Source organism: Oncorhynchus mykiss, chromosome 11 (assembly GCF_057628025.1).
Source record: "Oncorhynchus mykiss isolate SJ-2025 chromosome 11, ASM5762802v1, whole genome shotgun sequence".
NCBI lineage: Eukaryota > Metazoa > Chordata > Actinopteri > Salmoniformes > Salmonidae > Oncorhynchus > Oncorhynchus mykiss.
In genome coordinates this window covers 32,476,000-32,500,906 of record NC_143032.1, presented here as the reverse complement: position 1 = coordinate 32,500,906, position 24,907 = coordinate 32,476,000, and the positions used below count along the sequence as shown (strand labels likewise).

General features: G+C 42.2%; 1 protein-coding gene across 9 annotated transcripts; it reads left to right on the top strand.

Moving 5' to 3' along the window:
* Positions 1-4,487: 4,487 nt before the first annotated feature.
* Positions 4,488-24,700, top strand: LOC110535574 (enoyl-CoA delta isomerase 2). 9 transcript variants are annotated; one of them, XM_021620648.3, is made up of 11 exons: positions 4,577-4,817; positions 5,389-5,467; positions 5,784-5,946; positions 6,632-6,730; positions 7,299-7,481; positions 16,216-16,285; positions 21,696-21,798; positions 21,918-22,038; positions 22,456-22,545; positions 22,709-22,852; positions 23,935-24,700. In XM_021620648.3, exons 3-11 carry the CDS (start codon positions 5,836-5,838, stop codon positions 24,088-24,090), a joined length of 1,077 nt encoding a protein of 358 aa, XP_021476323.3. In that variant the 5' UTR covers positions 4,577-4,817; positions 5,389-5,467; positions 5,784-5,835; the 3' UTR covers positions 24,091-24,700. The 9 variants fall into 9 exon arrangements, with proteins under 9 accessions (XP_021476324.3, XP_021476321.3, XP_090045997.1 ...); XM_021620644.3 differs by having other exon boundaries at positions 4,623-4,817; positions 5,818-5,946; XM_021620647.3 differs by having other exon boundaries at positions 4,629-4,817; positions 5,389-5,509.
* Positions 24,701-24,907: the final 207 nt, after the last annotated feature.

Genomic DNA, 24,907 nt, shown 5'->3' with positions numbered 1-24,907 from the left:
CAGCAGGTTCAGCCAGGGGTTTTTGAAAAGGAACTGAAGTCTTAACTTCTCTAGGATAGGGGGCAGCATTTGGAATTTTGGATGAAAATACACTTCCTGCTACTCATGCCCAGAAGCTAAAATATGCATATTATTAGATTTGGATAGAATACACTCTGAAGTTTCTAAAACTGTTTGAATCATGTCTGTGACTATAACAGAACTTATTTGGCAGCCACACCCCGGTCACTCTCTTTTCAATGGGTTTTCATTGGGAATCCAGATATCTAAGGGACCTTCTTGCAGTTCCTATCGCTTCCACTGGAAGTCAAGTCTTTAGAAATTGGTTGAATTATTTCCTTTGAGAAATGAAGGAATCGTTCTGTAAACAATTGCTGGAAAAATGACTTGTGTCATGCACAATGTAGATGTCCTAACCGACTTGCCAAAGCTGTAGTTTGTTCACAATACATTTGTGGAGTGGTGGAAAAACTAGTTTTAATGACTCCAAGTCATTAAAGTGTATGTAAACATCTGACTTCAACTGTATGTATATACAGTGGGGAGAACAAGTATTTGATACACTGCCGATTTTGCAGGTTTTCCTACTTACAAAGCATGTAGAGGTCTGTACATTTTTATCATAGGTACACTTCAACTGTGAGAGACGGAATCTAAAACAAAAATCCAGAAAATCACATTGTATGATTTTTAAGTAATTAATTTGCATTTTATTGCATGACATAAGTATTTGATCACCTACCAACCAGTAAGAATTCCTGCTCTCACAGACCTGTTAGTTTTTCTTCAAGAAGCCCTCCTGTTCTCCACTCATTATATGTATTACCTCCACCTGTTTGAACTCGTTACCTGTATAAAAGACACCTGTCCACACACTCAATCAATCAAACCTCTCCACAATGGCCAAGACCAGAGGGCTGTGTAAGGACATCAGGGATAAAATTGTAGACCTGCACAAGGCTGGGATGGGCTACAGGACAATAGGCAAGCAGCTTGGTGAGAAAGCAACAACTGTTGGCGCAATTATTCGAAAATGGAAAAAGTTCAAGATGACGGTCAATCGCCCTGGGTCTGGGGCTCCATGCAAGATCTCACCTCGTGGGACATCAATGATCTTTAGGAAGGTGAGGGATCAGCCCAGAACTACACGGCAGGACCTGGTCAATGACCTGAAGAGAGCTGGGACCACAGTCTCAAAGAAAACCATTTTTTTTGGGGGGGGGATTAAAATCCTGCAGCACACACAAGGTCCCCCTGCTCAAGACAGCGCATGTCCAGGCCCGTTTGAAGTTTGCCAATGACCATCTGGATGATCCAGAGAAGGAATGGGAGAAGGTCATGTGGTCTGATGAAGACAAAAATAGAGCTTTTCTGTCTAAACTCCACTTGCCGTGTTTGGAGGAAGAAGAAGGATGAGTACAACCCCAAGAACACCATCAAAACCGTGAAGCATGGAGGTGGCAACATCACTCTTTGGGAATGCTTTTCTGCAAAGGGGACAGGACGACTGCACCATATTGAGGGGAGGATGGATGGGGCTATGTATCGCGAGAGCTTGGCCAACAACCTCCTTCCCTCAGAAAGAGCATTGAAGATGGGTCGTGGCTGGGTCTTCCAGCATGACAACGACCCGAAACACACAGCCAGGGAAACTAAAGGAGTGGCTCCGTAAGAAGCATCTTAAGGTCCTGGAGTGGCCTAGCCAGTCTCCAGACCTAAACCCAATAGACAATCTTTGGAGGGAGTTGAAAGTCCGTGTTGCCCAGCAACAGCCCAAAACATCACTGCTCTAGAGGAGATCTGCATGGAGGAATGGGCCAAAATACCAGCAACAGTGTGTGAAAATCTTGTGAAGACTTACAGAAAACGTTTGACCTCTGTCATATTGCCAACAAAAGGGTATATAACAAAGTATTGAGACAAGTATTTGGTCAATAACAAAGGTTTATTTTCCACCATAACGTCGGGCCCTCATACCACCCTCATGGAGTCTGTTTCTGACCGTTTGAGCAGACACATGCACATTTGTGGCCTGCTGGAGGTCCTTTTGCAGGGCTCTGGCAGTGCTCCTCCTGCTCCTCCTTGCACAAAGGCGGAGGTAGCGGTCCTGCTGCTGGGTTGTTGCCCTCCTACGGCCTCCTCCACGTCTCCTGATGTACTGGCCTGTCTCCTGGTAGGTCCTCCATGCTCTGGACACTACGCTGACAGACACAGCAAACCTTCTTGCCACATCTCGCATTGATGTGCCATCCTGGATGAGCTGCACTACCTGAGCCAGTTGTGTGGGTTGTAGACTCTGTCTCATGCTGCCACTAGAGTGAAAGCACCACCAGTATTCAAAAGTGACCAAAACATCAGCCAGGAAGCATAGGAACTGAGAAGTGGTCTGTGGTCCCACCAAGACACCTCCTTTATTGGGGGTGTCTTGCTAAATGCCTATATTTTCCACCTGTTGTCTATTCCATTTGCACAACAGCATGTGACATTTATTGTCAATCAGTGTTGCTTCCTAAGTGGACAGTTTGATTTCACAGAAGTGTGACTGACTTGGAGTTACATTGTGTTGTTTCAGTGTTCCCTTTATTTTTTTGAGCAGTGTATATTGTTTTACCAATATTTAACCCCTATTTTGTCAGTAAACTATTTCCTTATATACTGTACTTCCATTTTCTTTATTTGACTTGTACCGGTCTACCTTCAGCCACGTCTTGTGGGCAAAACACCTGACGTATGTGTTTGTGAGAGCCTCACCTTTCCATAGATGGCTCATATTATACTGAACAAAAATATAAACGCAACATGTAAAGCACAGGAGGCTGCTGAGGGGAGAATGGCTCATAATAATGTCTGGAACCGCTCAAATGGAATGGCATCAAACATATGGAAATCATGTGTTTGATGTAATTCATACCATTCCATAATTCCGCTCCAGTCATTAGCACGTGGCCGTTCTCCCCAATTAAGGTACCACCAACCTCCTGTGTTGTAAAAAATCCCAGAAATGTTAAATACGCACAAGAAGGTCTATCAAATTGTGCATGCAAATTTGTTTCCATCTCTGTTAGTGAGCATTTCTTCTTTGCCAAGATAATCATCCACTTGAAAGGTGTGGCATATCAAGAAGCTGATTAAACAGCATGATCATTACACAGGGGCACCTTAAGCTGGGGACAATAAAAGGCCACTCTAAAAGGTGAAGTTTTGCCACACAACACAATGCCACAGATGTCTCAAGTTTTGAAGAAGCGTGCAATTGGCATGCTGACTGCAGGAATGTCCACCAGAGCTGTTGCCAGAGAATGTAATGTTCATTTATCTACCATAAGCCGCCTCCAATGTTTTAGAGAATTTGGCAGTATGTCCAATTGGCCACACTACCACATGTAACCACACCAGCCCAGGACCTCCATATCCGGCTTCTTCACCTGTGAGATCATCTGAGACCAGCCACCCGAACAGCTGAAGAAACTGAGGAGTATTTCTGTTTGTAATAAAGCCCACTGGGGAGACAGGCCCAGCAATTCTCATTGGCTGGGCCTAATAGCTGGGCCTGGCTCCCCAGTGGGTGGGCCTATGACCTCCCAGGCTCACCCGTGGCTTGCCCCTGCCCAGCCATGTGAAATCCATAGATTAGGGCCTAATTAATTAATTGAAATGAACTGTCACTCAGTAAAATCTTTGAAATTGTTGCATGTTGCGTTTATATTTTTGTTCAGTGTAGTTAGTAGGCCGAACCGTTTGACCCTACAGACATTTTCATGTGCCGGGACTGTTTTGACCAACACCCCTGTAGCTCTGCCACCTTCCACCACAGCTGTAGAAGGCCGACATCGGTTTTGCAAAAAAAAAACATTTCTCTAGCTAATCAGATTTCCGCAGACATCAATTCTATAGATTTAAGCCACTTTATGACTGTTGCCTCCCGCTTTAGTTTATTGTGATGGTAATGACGTTTGTTTTTTTATGATAATTATTAGATGGCAGTGGCTAGCTACAGTATCTACCATCTAGGTTAGAGAAACAATTTGAGGATGACAAGTGATGGCTGCATGGTGCAGTTGGTGAGAAGCAACTGCAGTTTTGTCAAAAACTCCATGACCTTTGATCACATGATTTTTGTAATGTTCTTCATTTCTTCCACATGGTTGCGAGTATGATCATTTTTATGAGCAGATAATGCATCACAATTTGAAAGGCTGTGACCAACGATGGTCAACCGCTTGACAAAAGTGACCAGCCAAAATGCGCCCAATATTTTTCTTCTGTCTGAATGAAAAGGTCCTATTTTACAATCTCCCAAAATAAATGTGATATCTGATAAGCGACTATGATCTCCTCCATCCTGTCTTGTGTTGTGAAACTGTGGCCTTTTCTCTTTTTTTGGTCCTTTTGTCCTTTACGGGTCCCCAGTCTCCATGTCTTAGTCAAAATCCATTGGATGAGAAAGCCAGAGGTCCCGCCCCTCTGACCTTCTCCTCCAATGGGTTGTGAGAAGGAGACGAGCAAAGAGGAAACATGACACGAGGAGGTTCCAATTGAGAAGGCACCCCTATTATTGACTTTATGCTCTCTGTCCAGTAGAGGTACGAGATTGCATGAAGATGACGTACAGCGTAATGAACACGTCAGGATGTAAACAAGGCATTAGCCAATGGTGAAAGCAACGAAGGTGAGGGGGCGAGTTCTGGATTGTAAACAGCGAATTAATTTATTCGAAAAGTCTTGTACAACCAGGCCTGCTACTGTACTTTGGACTGAAATTACACCACTGTCATGTCTGTAGCTTTACGCATATTTTCACCGTGGCGATTTTTCAGGTAAGATTACCTAAAAACACCACACTCACTTGCAAGGTGGATTTACTGCTAACTTGATGTGGACATGGTGCACGGAGCTGAGGTTAAACTGAGTAGATTTTAGTTTAGCTGTTCCGTATGAAGGGAGCAATAGATTGCTAGTTTAGCATAGCTCAATGATTAATGGAAACGAATGGTCATTTAATTTTCACCATGAAGTTTAGCTGGTTGGCACGAGAGCCTCTATCGGTGCCTGTATTTAGCTAAGGTTGTCTCAAAGATGTCATGTTCTGCACAGATAACGTTACCGGTTAATTTCTGCACGACTCACGAGCAAGTGGTGTCTGTCTTGCTTGGAAAGATGTTTACTCAACCATGCTTGCTAATAATCGCTGAGCTGTTCTGTAGGAGATCTACCGTACATAAATTACCCTACATTCCAGCGTATCTGCTTCCACCACAAAAGCTTGCATGATGATCTGCTTGGTAGCTAGCTAGTTAATACTTCTAGTTAAAGCAAATATTCTGTGGTTATAGCTTGCTAGCCAAAGTAGCTAAACTTTCAATAACTATGACCTTTCCCCACATCCAGATTTATGAGCCTTGTCTAATCATCAGACCAATGAGGGTGTGTCTAACTACCAATGAATGAAAATCAGAGGAATCGTCAAGTAACTAATTATTGATGGCCCATCGAATTCTGTCACAACATGGTTGTATCACAAACAGTACTGCAACACTCACAGTACATTTATGTGTCATCCTGTCCCAATCCTCCCCATATCCAATGTGATAATTTAAAAAGGTCATTGTAGGTGTTCAGAGCGATCTTAGTGCCCTCAGCCAAGTTAATTTGTGATTTTGCATTTTATTGAAACATTTAGGCTTATGTATAATATTATTTAACCTTTTGTGGCAGTTCATAATTGTTTAGGAAACAGTACCAGTTAGCTATGTCACTCATTTGTCCTGAAATGATCTCTTCAGGGCTGTCCAAGTATAACATATTCCCACTCTGAAGTTGCACACAGCTGATTCTATGATGGGGGCAACGGTGGAGCAATTCAACTGTGCAAAGAGTCAGATGGGCACGCTGAAGAAAGACCCTGGCAATGAGGCCAAGCTGAAAATCTATGCTCTCTTCAAACAGGTGAAAGGTCTTTGTTATTAGCTACTTGGCTGTCATGTCTCCGAACATCAAGAGCATGAGCGATAGAGGGGGTGGGCTCCTTGTTCAGTTTTGCTTTGTCACAGTTGTATTGAGTGGATGACAGAAAGCTTTGGGGTTATAGAAGCGGGCCAGTATTTGAACGGTTGAAGATTTTGAATCTCAGGTCTTACAGGAAAAATCCTGAGGGTTGCTGGCATCAACTCTGCTGACTCAACTGACCCTATATGGGTCTTACCTCAGTGATTCACTATAGGGATAGCCATGCTAACCTCGCCCTCATGTCGGAGGCTAGCTAATGCTAGGTATCAACAGCCAATCCAGTAGGGTCTGGAAACTATAGTAAGCTTTGATTGGTCAATAGCAATGCGATGTCGTGGAGTATGTGAATACATTTCAGCTTTTCCCAACTTTGGTCCCGACCTGTTCACGCTCCATCGCCCATGCTCATGTCGGCCCACTTAGGTTCCCTTCATTGTTTTATAGTAGTCCCTCCCTGTTTCAGTCTGTTTTCTTTCATTTGAGACCTAATGACAATGACCCAGATTGTTATCCTATCAGAGTGCATGAAGGAGACAGGATGAAGAAAGCAAGCACCTTAAAGTCTATTGGAGACACTGATCCTCCCATTTTAGTATCTTCTCCTCTCTCTTTGTTGTCTTATTAGGCTACTCAGGGACCCTGTAACACACCCAAGCCAGGGATGCTTGACTTTGTCGGCAAGGCCAAATGGGATGCCTGGAAGTCTCTGGGATCTGTATCTCAGGTAATCTGCAGTCCATTATTGAATATACATGACAGCACTGTCATACACATTTTATTGAAGATGCAGTCCGGGATATTAAGCACTTATTAATTCATAACTTATTGTACGAATTGGAATTTGTAACATACTGTATACAGATTGCAAAACATGTTTTTTTTTTTATTCAGGACGTAACATATCATACGAAATGGATGATGTAGTTCACAACTTTACAATTTTCGGGGACCGTTTTGGCTCGTGAACACTACTTTCAAAACTACTAGCTGAAATTATACAAAAGCTCGGGAGCAATATACCCATTTGTCTATCAAGGCTATTCCTCCCAAGTTTGTTAAAAACAACAGACAAAAATACACGACTTGTGAGAAAGGTCAAACACAGCTGAAAATGATTGTAGTTAATAAAATTTAAAACAAATTAGAAGCAGCCATTCTTATTGAATGTCACAATTTTCAGTGCCCATAAAAACTCTAATGTCCTCAATGTGGTAAAGTGCCATTTTCTTCACACGATGACATTGACAGGCATACATTGATACATTGTATAACTCTCTATTCCTCCCTCTCAGGAAGAAGCCAGACAGCAGTATGTGGACCTGATTGATTCTCTCCTTGCTCCTGAGGGACCTGTGGTAGCCGCACAGCCCACTGGGAGCGCTGCCTCCTTTGACACGCTGCTGGTCTCCACAGAGGACAACGTCACCACTATCCGGTTCAATAGGCCACAGAAGAAGAACGCCATCAATGTGGAGGTACATCAATTAAGTTATTAGGCATTCGTGTCATTGTCTATTCCCTCCTCCCAACATCACCCTTACAAGAAAAAAACAGGCTTCTGGCAAACATCTAGCGGTGACTTTTGAACTTCTGGCAAACCATTTTGTGAAGCTTGTGGCAAACAATCTGTTTGCTAATAACTCATTGTGTATGCAAATCAGGTTTTTGGTTACACATATACAGTGCCTTGCGAAAGTATTCGGCCCCCTTGAACTTTGCGACCTTTTGCCACATTTCAGGCTTCAAACATAAAGATATAAAACTGTTTTTTTTTGTGAAGAATCAACAACAAGTGGGACACAATCATGAAGTGGAACGACATTTATTGGATATTTCAAACTTTTTTAACATATCAAAAACTGAAAAATTGGGCGTGCAAAATTATTCAGCCCCCTTAAGTTAATACTTTGTAGCGCCACCTTTTGCTGCGATTACAGCTGTAAGTCGCTTGGGGTATGTCTATCAGTTTTGCACATCGGGAGACTGAAATTGTTTCCCATTCCTCCTTGCAAAACAGCTCGAGCTCAGTGAGGTTGGATGGAGAGCATTTGTGAACAGCAGTAATCAGTTCTTTCCACAGATTCTCGATTGGATTCAGGTCTGGACTTTGACTTGGCCATTCTAACACCTGGATATGTTTATTTTTGAACCATTCCATTGTAAATTTTGCTTTATGTTTTGGATCATTGTCTTGTTGGAAGACAAATCTCTGTCCCAGTCTCAGGTCTTTTGCAGACTCCATCAGGTTTTCTTCCAGAATGGTCCTGTATTTGGCTCCATCCATCTTCCCATCAATTTTAACCATCTTCCCTGTCCCTGCTGAAGACAAGCAGGCCCAAACCATGATGCTGCCACCACCATGTTTGACAGTGGGGATGCTGTGTTCAGGGTGATGAGCTGTGTTGCTTTTACGCCAAACATAACGTTTTGCATTGTTGCCAAAAAGTTCAATTTTGGTTTCATCTGACCAGAGCACCTTCTTCCACATGTTTGGTGTGTCTCCCAGGTGGCTTGTGGCAAACTTTAAACGACACTTTTTATGGATATCTTTAAGAAATGGCTTTCTTCTTGCCACTCTTCCATAAAGGCTAGATTTGTGCAATATACGACTGATTGTTGTCCTATGGACAGAGTCTTCCACCTCAGCTGTAGATCTCTGCAGTTCATCCAGAGTGATCATGGGCCTCTTGGCTGCATCTCTGATCAGTCTTCTCCTTGTATGAGCTGAAAGTTTAGAGGGACGGCCAGGTCTTGGTAGATTTGCAGTGGTCTGATACTCCTTCCATTTCAATATTATCGCTTGCACAGTGCTCCTTGGGATGTTTAAAGCTTGGGAAATCTTTTTGTATCCAAATCCGGCTTTAAACTTCTTCACAACAGTATCTCGGACCTGCCTGGTGTGTTCCTTGTTCTTCATGATGCTCTCTGCGCTTTTAACGGACCTCTGAGACTATCACAGTGCAGGTGCATTTATACGGAGACTTGATTACACACAGGTGGATTGTATTTATCATCATTAGTCATTTAGGTCAACATTGGATCATTCAGAGATCCTCACTGAACTTCTGGAGAGAGTTTGCTGCACTGAAAGTAAAGGGGCTGAATAATTTTGCACGCCCAATTTTTCAGTTTTTGATTTGTTAAAAAAGTTTGAAATATCCAACAAATGTCGTTCCACTTCATGATTGTGTCCCACTTGTTGTTGATTCTTCACAAAAAAATACAGTTTTATATCTTTATGTTTGAAGCCTGAAATGTGGCAAAAGTTCGCAAAGTTCAAGAGGGCCGAATACTTTCACAAGGCACTGTAATTTTAAATGAACTTGCTTCCCAGTGAGAACTAAACTTACTAAACATGTTTTCAATGTCTTAACTTCTCTAGGGTAGGGGGCAGCATTTGGAATTTTGGATGAAAAGCGTGCCCAAATTAAACTGCCTTCTACTCAAGCCCAGAAGATAGGATATGCATATAATTAGTAGATTTGGATAGAAACCACTCTAAAGTTTCCAAAACTGTTCAAATAATGTCTGTGAGTATAACAAAACTGATTTGGCAGGCGAAAACCAGAGAAAAATCCATTCAAGAATCAGGATTTTTTGTTGTTGTTAGTTTTCTATTCAATGCCATTACAGTATCCATTGACTTAGGACTCAAATTGCAGTTCCTATGCCTTCCACTAGATGTCTTTAGAAATTGTTTCAGGCTTGTGTTCTGAAAAATGAGGGAGTAAGAGCAGTCTGAATGAGTGGACCCTGCCGTGTCACAGAGCTTTTTCATGCGCGCGACCGAGAGAGTGCCTTTCTTGTTTATCTTTTCTATTGACGACGTTATTGTCCGGTTGAAATATTATTGATTATTTAGGCTAAAAACAACCTGAGGATTGAATATTAACATCATTTGTCATGTTTCTATGAACTTTACGGAGACAATTTGGATTTTTCTTCTGCCTGTTGTGACTGCGTTTGAGCCTGTGGATTACTGAAGAAAACGCTCAAACAAAACAGAGGTTTTTGGATATAAAGAGACATTATCGAACAAAAGGAACATTTATTGAATCAATTAATGTCTTCTCAGTGCAACCATATGAAGATCATCAAAGGTAAGTGATTAATTTTATATCTATTTCTGACTTCTACTTGGCTGGTTACTGTTTGTAATGATTTGTCTGCTGGGCTATGTTCTCAAATAATTGTAAGGTATGCACAGCCATGCAATATCCATAGACAAACATTGGCAGTAGAATGGCCTTACTGAAGTGCTCATTGACTTTCAACGTGGTACCGTCATGGGATGCCACCTTTCAGTTCGTCATATTTCTGTCCAGCTAGAGTAGAGCTGCACGGGTCAACTGTAAGCTCTGTTATTGTGAAGTGGAAACATCGAGGAGCAACAACAGCACAGTTGCAAAGTGGTAGGCCACACAAGCTCACAGAACGGGATCTCTAAATGCTGAAGCGCGTAGTGCGTAAAAAAAAAATGCCTGTCCTTGGATGTAAAACTCACTGTTCCAGTGAAGGGAAATTTTCGCTCTACAGCTTAGAATGACATTCTAGACGATTCTGTGCTTCCGACTTTGGAGGCAACAGTTTGGAGAAGGCCAGTTCCTGTTTCAGCATGCAAGGTACATACAGAAATGTTTTGATGATATCAGTGTGGAAGAAGTTGACTGGCTTGCACAGAACCCTGACCTCAACAATGCTACCTAATATAATGTTTACATACCCTACATTATTCATCTCATATGTATACGTATATACTGTACTCTATATCATCTACTGCATCTTTATGCAATACATGTATCACTAGCCACTTTAACTATGCCACTTTGTTTACATACTCATCTCATATGTATATACTGCACTCAATACCATCTACTGTATCTTGCCTATGCCGCTCTGTACCATCACTCATTCATATATCTTTATGTACATATTCTTTATCCCCTTACACTTGTGTCTATAAGGTAGTAGTTTTGGAATTGTTAGCTAGATTACTTGTTGGTTATTACTGCATTGTCGGAACTAGAAGCACAAGCATTTCGCTACACTCGCATTAACATCTGCTAACCATGTGTATGTGACAAAAAAATGTGATTTGATTTGATTTGAACCCCATCGAACACCTTTTGGGATGAGTTGAAATGCAGACTGCGAGCCAGGCCTAATCACCCAACATCAGTGCCCAACCTCACTAATGCTCTTGTGGCCGAATGGAAGCATGTCCCCGCAGCAACGTTCCAACATCTAGTAGAAATCCTTCCCAGTAGAGTGAAGGCTGTTATAGCAGCAAAGGTGGGACCAACCGACACATTGGTACGGTTGGATGCGCGCTGTGTTAAGAAGCAGTGCGGCTTGGTTGGGTTGTGTATCGGAGGACGCATGACTTTCAACCTTCGTCTCTCCCGAGCCCGTACGGTGAGACAAGATAGTAGCGATGAGACAAGATAGTAGCTACTAAAAAAAAACAATTGGATACTGCGAAATTGGGGAGAAAAAGGAGTAAAACATTTTTTTTTAAACCCAAACATCAGCCAGGAAGTTAAAGCTTGGTCGCAAATGTGTCTACCAAATTGGCAAGCATACTTCCGAAGTTGTGGCAAAATGGCTTAAGGACAACAAAGTCAAGGTATTGGAGTGGCCATCACAAAGCCCTGACTTCAATACCATAGAAAATATGTGGGCAGAACTGAAAAAGCGCATGCGGGCAAGGAGGCCTACAAACCTGACTCAGTTACACCAGCTCTGTAAGGAGGAATGGGCCAAAATTCACCCAACTTATTGTGGGAAGCTTGTGGCCCATTGCCTTTTAAACAATTTAAAAAGACAATGCTACCAAATACTAATTGAGTGTATGTAAACTTCTGACCCACTGGGAATCTGACCCACTGGGAATGTGATGAAAGAAATTAAAGCTGAAATAAATAATTCCCTCTACTATTTTTCTCACATTTCACATTCTTAAAATAAAGTGGTGATCCTAACTGACCTAAGACAGGGCATTTTTACTAGGATTAAATGCCAGGAATTGTGAACTGAGTTTAAATATATTTGTCTAAGGTTTATGTAAACTTCCGACCTCAACTGTATATGCTGTATAACAACAACTGTATAATTTCGAGTTATTTATGTAACTTTAGTTGTGATAGAAATGTTGATGTATGTTTAGATTTTTATACATTCTAAGGCTGTATGGTGCGACTGATGAGGATTTGAAAAAAGTTGCATTGAAGGCATGAGCTCTGCTTTGTGTTTTTGTGCAGGTTTGTACACACTTCATCAGTCTTTCATTCACAATTTGACAAGCACTTGTTTGGTAGGCTACTGATGATTAGCAGCATCAGACCTTGGAGAAGCCTAATTACTGTGACTAAACGGTCATGTGGAATTTGACTGCCATCATGACTCATGACCGCCAGTGTTGCGGTATTACGGTCACTGTAACAGCCCTAGTATCCACATACTTTTGGTAATGTAGTGTATATATTTTTCAGCAATAAAATGTCTCTGCCTTGTATAAATGCTATATAAACAAACAATCTAGCTAGCATAAACTGCGTAGGATTGATCACCCTGTCACTGGCCGCCTTTGGGGAGGGTGTATAGTGTGAAAGGCCGGAACACCCTAGGAACCAAAGGTACACTACTGACGATGCACTCCCCAAATTTCACCAGGCTCACTGTTCATGAACTCTTGGAACTGCTTGCACAAAGGATAGTAACATCTCATCCTGTGTTCTTGGAATCTGAATATCTGGACTTGTCCAGTGACTGCTGAGAAAGATCTGACAACAGGGGAAAGTCCTTGTGGCGGCACGGAGAGACGGCTGACAGGAGGAAATAGACCCCACTGGGACAGTCATGGGGTAGCTTACAATTTCTGTAGTTTCCCATGCTTCGCAGTATGTTGGAGACACCCGCTTTAGCTATAGAAAGTCAACATACGAGAATACCCCTAGAGTCTGCGAGAGCGGGGGCGGAAGATGACTCATCGGCTGACAACATGGTAACGACTGGACCGGAAATTACTACGAGTAATGAGAGCACAGCACAAGAGAACACCACAGCAACTGTCACAAGTTCTGCTGCAACAGCAGGCCACAAACAGATGCAGGTATGTATCTGTGGTTGGAGGAAAGTTACATCACACCTTGGGTTGAGGATCCACCAGGGGAAGAAGGGGTGTTTGGGTAAAGAGAGACAGAGGCCTTGCATTGATTACTTTCTGTGAAAGCGATCAAATCAGTCGAATGAAGCACAGCAACTGGACGCAAAACATAGTTTGCAGTGCATCAGTACCACTGTCATGGAGGACGTAAACTCAAGCACCGAAGTAACAACTGAGGTGGAACCAACAACAGGAGTGGAACTCACCCAGCCTCCCAGACCTGCAGTCGAAAGGAAGTGGCCTGGCGCCAGTGACAAGAAGTTGTGGGAAACAGTGAATACTGACCTTACCTTGACCCTCGAGAAACTTCGAGGCACAGTGGAGAAGAAGTTGGAGAGGATGGAGGACATCATCTATGAGTACAGGGCAGAAAGCTTTGGAGTGCAAAAGGCGGGAGAAAGGTTCCAACTCCACCAGTTTCCAGGAGCAACAAGAAATCAAGCGCCTCGTTCAAGAAAGGAGACAGCTTAAGAAACAGTGGAAGAAGGCATCGGAAGTGGAAAAGGATGGTGTCCTCAAGCTGCCCCTCACCAGTCTCTAACAGAGGAATTCAAGTGTGCAAAAACCAGGCTCCAGATGACACTGAACGAATCTGGAGACCCAGTGGTGAGCAACAACGCGCCGACCTTGGCAACTGGGCGCAAATGGAGGCCAGGAAAAGCAGTCCAGGAGGCAACAGCAGCCCTCAGACATGCTGACATTGTGGGTCATGTTCAGCAAGGGAGAGGAGGCCTTGGGCTAACTAGCCGTGCTGCTTGGAGTAAGGCCACTGCACCAGAGCGGCGGAAGATGGTAGTGCAGGAAGTACGCCATCAGGAGAAGGCTGCAAGGTGGGCCAAGGCAGTCTCTCTTGCCAAATAGGGACAGTGGACTTGATGGAACAGTGTGGAGAAGAGGAAGATCAGCTGGAAGGATCTGTGGGCCATGGAAGCGAGGCGGTTGAGCTTTTCCATCAGAGCAACATATGACGTCCTTCCAACACCAGTTAATCTTCATCAATGGTATGATGTATATCCGGACTGTGCCCTCTGTTCCATGCCAGCCAGCCTCAGGCACATTCTCACAGGGTGTAAAACGAGCCTCACCCAAGGACGCTACACTTGGCGTCACAACCAAGTCCTTATAAACCTCGCTTGGCCCGCGACTGGAAAATGCTAGCTGACATTGGCCGGCAATTGCAGAGGTTTTGTGGGAACATCTACAACCAGCTTAGAGACCTGGGAATTAAGGGCCAGAGCCAGCGTTCGGCAATCAAAGCTGTATCGGAGCCGGCAGAAGGCAGCAGTCAGTGGCTCTAGATGAAGAGGAAAGACCCCAGCTGGGCCCCGAAGTGAGAGGGCAAGGAGGTATGCGGTCAACACTGCTTGACTCAGGGAGGAGGACGCCCCTGCCATGCATAGTCCCATGGGATGTTGGCTATCAACAACAAGGCAACTCCTATGACTAATTGGGAATGGGACGCAAGCGTAGGATTGATCAGTCTGTCGCTGGCTGCCTTTGGGGAGGGTGTATAGTGTGAAAGGCCGAAACACCCTAGGAACCAAAGGTACACTACTGACGATGCGCTCCCCAAATTTCACCAGGCTCACTGTTCATGAACTCTTGGAAGTGCTTGCACAAAGTAACATCTCATCCCGTGTTCTTGGAATCTGGGACTTAGGCCTACTAAATCTACCTTTTAAATGTGTGGCCAACTTTTGTATGTAGTGTCTGTCTCTAGCCAAGCCTAAACAAAATGGATTCAAACTAATCAGCTAAATATGATCTTCAATATAGACTGGGGTCTCCATAATTTAAGAGCCAGTTGTCTACTAGTTGTTTATTTTTTCCTGACTCAGGTGTATATTGTTCTAAAATGAATTATTGTTAACTTACATCTCAAAGCCATTCAAGGAATCTTGACCTGGTGCACACATTTCTCTTTCCTTAGTTTGAAGCCTTCAGTCAATCTGTCTTGATGACATCTAGAAAGAAAGAGAGAAGGAACAACACATGAACAAGATGAGCTAGCTACTAGTTTAAAGCAATGAGAGATCTAATTGTTACAAAGTCAGAATTTACATTTATGATAATACATTTATTTGCCTACCTTAAGTTTGAAGACGATTCACTCAAAGGGTTTTGATGCATCCTCTTCCAACACCACAGCTAAGGGAAGGGTATCCATCTACGAAAGTGAACTTTCGCTTTGTCAAATCAGCTAATATTGTTGCTACCTTAGCTGTTGTGCTAGCTAACATTTTACTGAACAGTGACACTAGCATATTGAATGGCATATTGTTATTAAAAAACAACAATGTATTCACCTAAAAAGGCTTAGGCAAATAATTAGTTAGCTAGCTAGCTATCACATGAATTGTGCAAAAATATGATAGCTAGCTAAGCGCTAGCCAGTCAGTGGTACTGACGGATTGAAACTGATAAACAAAATGTGTTTCACTCTATCCCATAAAGCATAACATTGCTAACTAGGCATCAATTAGCTAACATAATTATGAAGTTTAATTAAGTTAGACACTCACTGGACAACTTTGGTAAGTAGCTAGATAACTCTGTTGGAAAATGGAAACTAAGCTTTCTTCTCCCACAGACTGGTCATCAGCTGTTACTGGTCTTGGAACTCGTGAAAAAAAAAGTGTTATTGCCACTAGTGGCAATAAATATTGTTGCCAAAGGTTTGCCGCAGATTCACCAGTGGCATTTTGTGGCATGCCTTGTAGAGTGGCTTACGAAGGTATTCACCCCCCTTGGCATTTTTCCAATTTTGTTGCCCTACAACCTGGAATTAAAATAGATTTTTTTTTTTTTTTGGGGGGGGGGGGGGGTTGTATCATTTGATTTACATAGCATCCCTATCACTTTGAAGATGTAAAATATGTTTTTATTGTGAAACAAACAAGAAATAAGACAAACTGAAAACTTGAGCGGGATGAGTACTTTTTGCAAAGCACTGTAATAGTGACATTTCCAACTGCCTACGCGCATCCCAAATATCCAGTAATCATCTAGTTCTTCAATTCTATTGTTTTCCTCCTTCTATCCAGATGTACAACGAGATCATCAAGGCTCTGGAGGAATCTGGCAAAGATGACTCTGTCATTACTGTAATCACAGGTAGAGCCAACCAACCTATTCATCCCATTTGCAATAGTGAATCCATTAAAGAGAGCATCGGTGATATGAATATGTGACCGACCAGCTCGACTTGGTCTTGTGTAGCAAAATTTGAAATGTTTTTTTATTTTTTATTTTTACATTGAATGAAAGTAGAGCCTCAGAGCTAGAAAATGGTATATCATACACTACACTTGAGGAACAATGGGAAAGTAATTCTGCTTTGAAAGTTGATGAACTTGTAACCTCACTTTTGAGAAAATGGCCCTTAAATGTTTTGGTACCGACTGGAGAGCTCTTTGTCTACACCCATGCAGCATCGTTCACACCCCTTTAAGCTTTAGCTCCACCCATCTCTTTAACCTCTCTGGGATATTCGGGACAGTAGTGTCCCACCTCTCCAACAGCTAGTGAAAATGCAGGGCGCCAAATTCAAAACAACAAAAATCTCATAATTAAAATTCCTCAATCATACAAGTATTTTACACCATTTTAAAGATAAAATTCTCGTTAATCCAACCACAGAGTCTGATTTTAAAAACGCTTTACCGTGAAAAAAACACAAAAGATTGTAAGGTCACCACCAAGTCATAGAAAAACAGTCACAAAAAGCCGAAATATAGATACAATTAATCACTAACCTTTGATGATCTTCATCTGATGACACTCATAGGACTTCATGTATGTTTTGTTCTGTAAAGTGCATATTTATATCCAAAAATCTTATTTTACATTGGCGTGTTATGTTCAGTAGTTCCAAAACATGCAGTGATTTTGCACAGAGACACATCAATTCACAGAAATATTCATAATAAACATTGATAAAAGATACAACTATTATACATGGAACTTTAGATAAACTTCTCCTTAATGCAACCGCTGTGTCAGATTTCAATTTTTTTTACAAAAAAAGCAAACCATGCAATAATCTGAGTATGGCGTTCAGAGACCCAACAAGCCAAAAAGATATCCGCCATGTTGTGTATTCAACATTAGTCAGAAATAGCATTATAAATATTTACTTACCTTTGATCTTCATCAGAATCCACTCCCAGGAATCCCAGTTCCACAATAAATGTTTGATTTGTTCGATAATGTCCATCATGTATGTCCAAATAGCTACTCTTGTTAGCACGTTTTGTAAACCAATCCAGTCACGAAGTGCGTTCACTAGGAGCAGACGAAATGTCAAAAAGTTCTGTTACAGTCCGTAGCAACATGTCAAACGATGTATAGAATCAATCTTTAGGATGTTTTTAACATAAATCTTCAATAATGTTCCAACCGGAGAATTCCTGTGTCTTCAGAAATGCAATGGAACGGGAGCCACCTCTCGCATTACCGCGCGTCACGAGCCTGTGGCACTCTGCCACTGACTCAAAGAGCCCTTATGAGCCCCTCCTTTACAGTAGAAGCCTCAAACAATTTTCTAAAGACGGTTGATATCTAGTGGAAGCCTTAGGAAGTGAAACATGACCAATATCCCACTGTATCTTCAATAGGGGCTGAGTTGAAAATCGACCAACCTCAGATTTCCCACTTCCTGGTTGGATTTTCTTCTCAGGTTTTCGCCTGCCAAATGAGTTATGTTATACTCACAGACATCATTCAAACAGTTTTAGAAACTACAGAGTGTTTTCTATCCAAACATACTAATTATTTGCATATTCAAGCTTTTATGGCTGAGTAGCAGCAGGTTTACTCTGGGCACCTTATTCATCCAAGCTACTCAATACTGCCCCCCAGTCACCAAGAAGTTAAAGATTCACATGTGAGGCTATGTGCTAAATAACTAAAGATTTCAAGACTAAAGGCTGGCTTATACTACGGGTGTGTTCGTAAATTTAATCTGGAGTGCCAGAGTGTGCTCAGGGCATTCGTAACTCAGAGCGTTATGATTGTTTGTTCGTAAATTCAAATAGTTTCGTTCTCAGAGCATTCATAGCGCACACTGGACGCTCTGGCTGAAAAGTAGGGTTGATCCGATCGTTCTGACCTAACAGCAGTCAAGCACCTTAGCTAACTGACTATTGACTATTACTACACAGATCTTACTTCCCTGCATGAATCTGCAGGTAGCTAACCAACCAGGTTCAATTACTACACAGATCATACACATAATGTTAGCTAACTAACAGTAAACTTTTTCTTGAAATGAAAACGACTTTCTGACAAAATTAGTAACGTGTAACGTGAAAATGTAGCTAGCTAGACTATTTTACCCATATACATGGATGGACACTTCTCCCTCTCTGTCACGGATGCCATGGTTGCCCTTAGTTTGAAGATGTAATCCGGAGACAGGTGTTTTATACAACAGCCTTCTGTGTTCTTTTTTCGACTCTGTCTGCATATTTGCAATTAAACACCAGAATTTTCTCTATCATACTCTAATTCCACTGATTTCAAAACTCGGTCCTCCAGAACGTGGAGAGCAACTTTTATGCAGTTCTCCAACGTAATATCTTTCAAAAAAGCAGCGTCACAAAGGATTGACGAGCTGATCGACCCATACTGACGAGCTCATATTATAGACAGAAGCGTGCTACATGGCGGACCAATCTGACCTCGTCTCTCGGCGGGAAGGTTATGGATTTTTTTCGTGGCTAAACAAACTAAGCTTGTAATTTAACAATGTTATTAATATTTACAGATGGCATACAAGTTTGTTATTAAGGCACATGAAAGTTCACATGTTCCAGACGGCCAAAAAACGCATTTTGATAAAACAAAAAAAAGTTTACGTTCATGTGGCGCTCCTATGAAGTAGTGCCATGCGACATATGCCTAGTTTCCTGAAACGAGTAACATGCAGTGAATTCGGAAAGTAGTCAGACCCCTTGACTTTTTCCATATTGTTACGTTACAGCCTTATTCCAAAATGTATTTTAAAAATACTCAGCAATCTACACGCAATACCCCATAATGACAAGGCAAAGACAGGTTTTTAGAAATGTTTGCAAATGTATTCAAAATGAAAAACAGAAATACCTTATTTACTTAAGTATTCAGACCCTTTGATATGAGACTCGAAATTGAGCTCAGGTGCATCCTGTTTCCATTGATCATCCTTGAGATGTTTCTACAACTTTATTGGAGTCCACCAGATGTTTCTACAACTTGATTAGAGTCCACCTGTGGTAAATTTAACTGATTGGATATGAGTTGGAAAGGCACACACCTGTCAAACCAAGCCATGTGGTCAAATAAATTGTCCGTAGAGCTCAGAGACAGGATTGTGTCGAGGCGCTTATCTGGGGAAGCGTACCAAAAAATGTCTGCAGCATTGAAGGTGCCCAAGAACACAGTGCCCACCATTATTCTTAAATGGAGGAAGTTTGAAACCACCAAGGTTCTTTCTAGAGCTGGCAGCCCGGCCAAACTGAGCAATCGGGAGAGAAAGGCCTTTGTTAGGGGGGTGACCAAGAACCCAATGATCACTCTGACAGAGCTCTAGAGTTCCTCTATGGAGATGGGAGAAACTTCAAGAAGGACAACAGCCTTTGCAGCACTCCACCAATCAGGCTTTTATGGTGGAGTGGCCAGACTGAATCCACTCCTCAGTGAAAGGTACATGACAGCCCTCTTGGAGTTTGCCAAAAGGCACCTAAAGACTCTCAGACCATGAGAAACAAGATTCTCTGGTCTGATGACACCAAGATTGAACTATTTGGCCTGAATGCCAAGCGCCACATCTGGAGGAAACCTGGCACCATCCCTATGGTGAAGCATAGTGGTGGCAGCATCATGCTGTGGGGATGTTTTTCAGCGGCAGGGACTGGGAGACTAGGCAGGATCGAGGCAACGATGAACAGAGCAAAGTACAGATATCTTTATTGAAAACCTGCTCCCGAGCGTTCAGGACCTCAGACTAGGACGAAGATTCAGCTTTCAATGGGACAACAACCCTAAGCACAAAGTCAAGACAACCAAGGAGTGGTTTTGAGACAAGTCTCTGAATGTCCTTTAGTGGCCCAGTCAGAGCCTAGACTTGAACCCGATCTCTGGAGTGACCTGAAAATAGCTGGTCTGCAACACTCCCCATCCAGCCTCACAGAGTTTGAGGGGATTTGCAGAGAAGAATGGGAGAAACTCCCCAAATACAGGTGTGCCATGCTTGTATCGTCATACCCAAGAAGACCCAAGTCTGTAATCGCTGCCAAAGGTGCTTCAACAAAGTACTGAGGAAAGGGTCTGAATACTTGTGTAAATGTGGTATTTCAGTTTAAATTATTTTATAAATTACCAAAAATCTCTAAGAGCCTGTTTCTTTGTCTTCATTTTATTTAACCTTTATTTAACTATTCAAGTCAGTTAAGAACAAATTCTTATTTACAATTGTGGCCTACCCCGCCAAAGCCTAACCCGGATGACTTTTGGCCAATTGTGCGTTGCCCTATGGGACTCCCAATCACTTCTGGTTTTGATACAGCCTGGAATGGAACCAGGGTCTGTAGTGATGCCTCTAGCACTGAGACTCAGTGCCTTAGACCGCTGCTCCACTCGGGAGCCCCTACACACAATACCCCTTTGTGGTACTGTGTGTAGATTGATAAGGAAAAATAACAATTGAATACATTTTTGAATAAGGCTGTAACCTAACAAAATGTGGAAAAATTCAAGGTGTCTGAATACTTTCTGAGATCACTGTGCACTGCTGGGCCAAAAATGAACACTAGGACTAAAGAAAAGCCAGAACACAGTATATTACACACGGTTTATTATGGTGCACAAAAAAAGCATGTGGTTGCAATGTACTGTGCGTGGGTTTTTCTTTCTTTAGTCCACAGGTGTCAATCTCATTCCACGGAGGGCCAAGTGTCTGGGGGTTCTCTACTCCCTTGTACTTGATTATTGAATTAAGGTCACTGATTAGTAAGTGTCTCTCCTCACCTGGTTGTCTAGGTCTTTCAGTTAGAAAGGAAAAAAAAAAAAACAGCAGAGGCTCCATGGAATTAGTTTGACACCCCACCCCTGCTTTATATCTTTAAAGGGGCAATCTGTAATTGCTACATCCATTTTTTGACTTTTAAATTAATGATATATAGCCATTGAGTCTTGAAAAATACAATTTATAAATCCCTCTTGAGCTTAGTTCAACTGTCTAACCCCACCAGAACCCAAAATATAAGCTGTAAACGATGTAATTGTAAACAAACACTCTATAGCCTTAAAACATGATTAAATGTTGGAAATTGCTGTCGTGGATGGACAGACTCTGTCTATTAATTTAAGAGTACTTATATTTCACCAGCCCCATCCCTTTGGATTTTTACCAAAACGGTGGCGCGGTGCCCCTTTTAATTCTTTGAATTGCCCCTTTAAGTCTTTACAGTGATGCAGTGACTTGCAAATAGTGCTCCAGTCTTCTTAATTGTTAATTGTGGCTATTCCTGTTCACCCCCTCAAGGTAGTGGAGACTTCTACTGCAGTGGCAACGACTTGACAAACTTCACCAAAATCCCTGAGGGCGGGATGCAGCAGATGGCAAAAGATGGAGGCGAGTTGCTGAGGTAAGGACTTCCCCAAAAAGAGCAAGCAAGAGGTTCACTTTGAGAGAACCATTTTTATAACGTGTGTGTGTGTGTGTGTATGTGTGTGTGTGTGGTTGTGTGTGTGTGTGGTTGTGTAGGGAGTTTGTCAAAGCATTCATCGACTTCCCCAAGCCCCTGATTGCAGTGATCAACGGTCCGGCTGTGGGTGTGTCCGTCACTCTACTGGGCCTGTTCGAGGTGGTCTACGCCACGGAGAGGGTAAGGTGCTTTGTCATGTCCACTCAGTGTTAGCTTAGAACACATTTATATCTTCCCTCTATATATGTATGTTAGTTGATGGTACAAGACTAGCATTGGTTTATATTAGGGGTATCAAACTTCGGAGAGAAAGGCTGTGGATCCTGTCCACCAGCACTGACATATTGACTATGATTAGTTGATTTTCTGAAACTTGTGTTGATACTGGGCTGGATGAAAAGCTCTCCAGGATCTTAATTGGAGACCACTGTTTTACATGCATACCTCAATCGAGGTCAAATAAGCAAAACAGTGTTGTGACCACTAGCGCACCACCCATACCACTACATTGCCATTCTCCACTTCCATTTTTCACTAAACTCTGCCGTAAGCAGTTGGGGCTGTTCCTGCCTAACTTGTGCCCTCCCCTCCTGACAGGCTACATTCCACACCCCCTTCAGCCAGCTGGGACAGAGCCCAGAGGCCTGCTCCTCCTACACCTTCCCCAAAATGATGGGCAATGCAAAGGTATGGATACTCCCCCTTGTTCCTTTAAGTTTAACTGATGCATTTCATAGAGGGGTTTTCCCAGGTATTTATTTTACTTTTGTTATTTTAGTATGTATTAGACTTGCAGTTTGAATTGAATGAAATTACACTAATGGACAACATTGTCATGCTCTGTGACTAGGCCAGTGAGATGCTGCTGTTCAACAAGAAACTGACAGCCACCCAGGCGTGTGCCCAGGGCCTGGTTACCGAGGTCTTTCCCGACAGCAGCTTCCAAACCGAGGTGGCCACCAGACTGAAGGCATATGCCAAGCTTCCCAGGAATGTGAGTCAAATCCCCAGCAAACATTGAACATCAGGCAACGTTTGAAATGTTTGTGTGTTTTGTATAAAGCTGTGTATTCAGAAACATTCCTGAATGAATCAATATTGATGAAAGCTGGTTGTATTTTACATAACTTCCTTTCGGGACGTTCCAGGAATTCTGTATTGTGTTATTGGCCGTGGCTGTGCTTCCGTGGACGGACTCCTTTTCCTATTTTAAGTGACCGGAGCCACATTCTGCACATTGAAATTTATTCACAATTTCATTGACATTTTCAACAAGGTCTGATTTGATTACAGCACAGTTTACAGTGATTTGAATGAATATTCCAAAATGTTAAGTGTCAGTAATATAGGACATGGCAGTATATCTAGGCCACAATATTACATAATCACTCAAATAAGCAGGGAAAATGTTACAGGAAAGCGTAATTCATTCTGTATAGTCTGATGGCGATGCTACAATATGTGCACAATTGGTAGGCAGTTAGAGACAACTAGGAAGCAAAATTATAGTTGTAAAATGGTTAAAACACAGATCGTTCTGCTTCAGAACAGTAGGAAAATAAGCCAATAATTGTTTGTCATGTTGTGAAGGCTTTTAATAGATTTCAGCTCATATTCAGCTGTTGATTCCGCTGTGACACTGGTCGTTTGGGCAGTACCATTCACTTACTATTGGGCAAGGCATAACCAAAACACAATTTAAATGCATCCACAGTTCCTAAAGTCACTTGCATGCAAGGGATATGGGACCAACCTACTTATGGTTCCCTAAAAAGGTGGACTAGAGGCATAATGTGCTTTTTTATTTCTAATATAAAAAAAAACTGCTATGCATGAAAATACCATAAAGGACTGTAGACATCAATTGATATGTCATCCAAATTGCTGGAGTATAGAGCACTGCATTTGAAAACCTGTTTATTATTTTATGTCAGTATAATGAAACCATAGACACATTTCCACATTTTGTGGACAGTATCATTTTTTTTTTTTTTACACTTTTGTTTTGTATCCACATTTTTATTCTGTCTATTTGTCCTCTACTTTCTTCCTATTGCTGTTTCCTGGCTGTCCTAGTCCCTAACACTTTCCAAGCAGCTGATCCGTGGGACAGAGAAGGAACGTCTCCACACTGTCAACGACCAGGAGGTGGAGCGCCTGGTGGAGCGCTGGCTCTCAGACGAGTGCATGCAGGCCATCATGAGCTTCTTCCAGGCTAAGGCTAAGCTGTGAGGAGGTGATCCTCCCCCTGCAGAGTCCCGCAGACAGAGTCCCACGGAGCAGAGCGCCTAGCCTTAGTCGTGTTCATTAGGTACCAAGCAGAAGAAAAATCTGACTTACAGGGAGTGACTACTACTACCTGTTCTCAGAAGAAACACAAATTTCTGTTTTTGATTGATTTTTTTTAATGTATTCCATTGCGTGCCCTAATGAGCATTACCCACATTACACCAGCCTTAAGCAGATGCCTTATTTTCTACTGTTTTATCGGATTGGCTGTGTAAATTAATTACAATAATACACAAAAACCCATTATGTACATTTTACCGTTGATCTGGTTGGTTTTGCATTTAACATATCTGGGCATTCCCTGTTTTGATACACCTTTGAGGGAATGTAACTTACATGGACTTAAGCTACCAAGGGGTGTGTATTGTAAATTGAAGGTGGGTGGTGCCTTAGTCCAGATTGCCTTAGGACTGAACAAAGGCTTTGGAATACCTTCCAAGAGGAAGTGTCTTGTGGTTTTATATGCACAAAAAAAATATTTGTGGAGATGACATTGTTTCACACATCCAACTATATCTGTTTGAAAATAAATCTATTTCTGCAATCAAGCAAATATGTTTTTCAATGTCTTTTTGTGACAAAGGGACAATGATTTGAGGAAGAGGATAGGGATGGGTTGTAGGATAAGTCTGCCCTTTCCCTTAATATTCCACAGAGGGCGTACTGCACCAACAAAAAAAACGTATTCAACAGCTCTTCAGCCTTCATGCCAGAAATGTGAGTTTGTCCCTTTTCATTTGAAAGATGAACTATGGAAGTG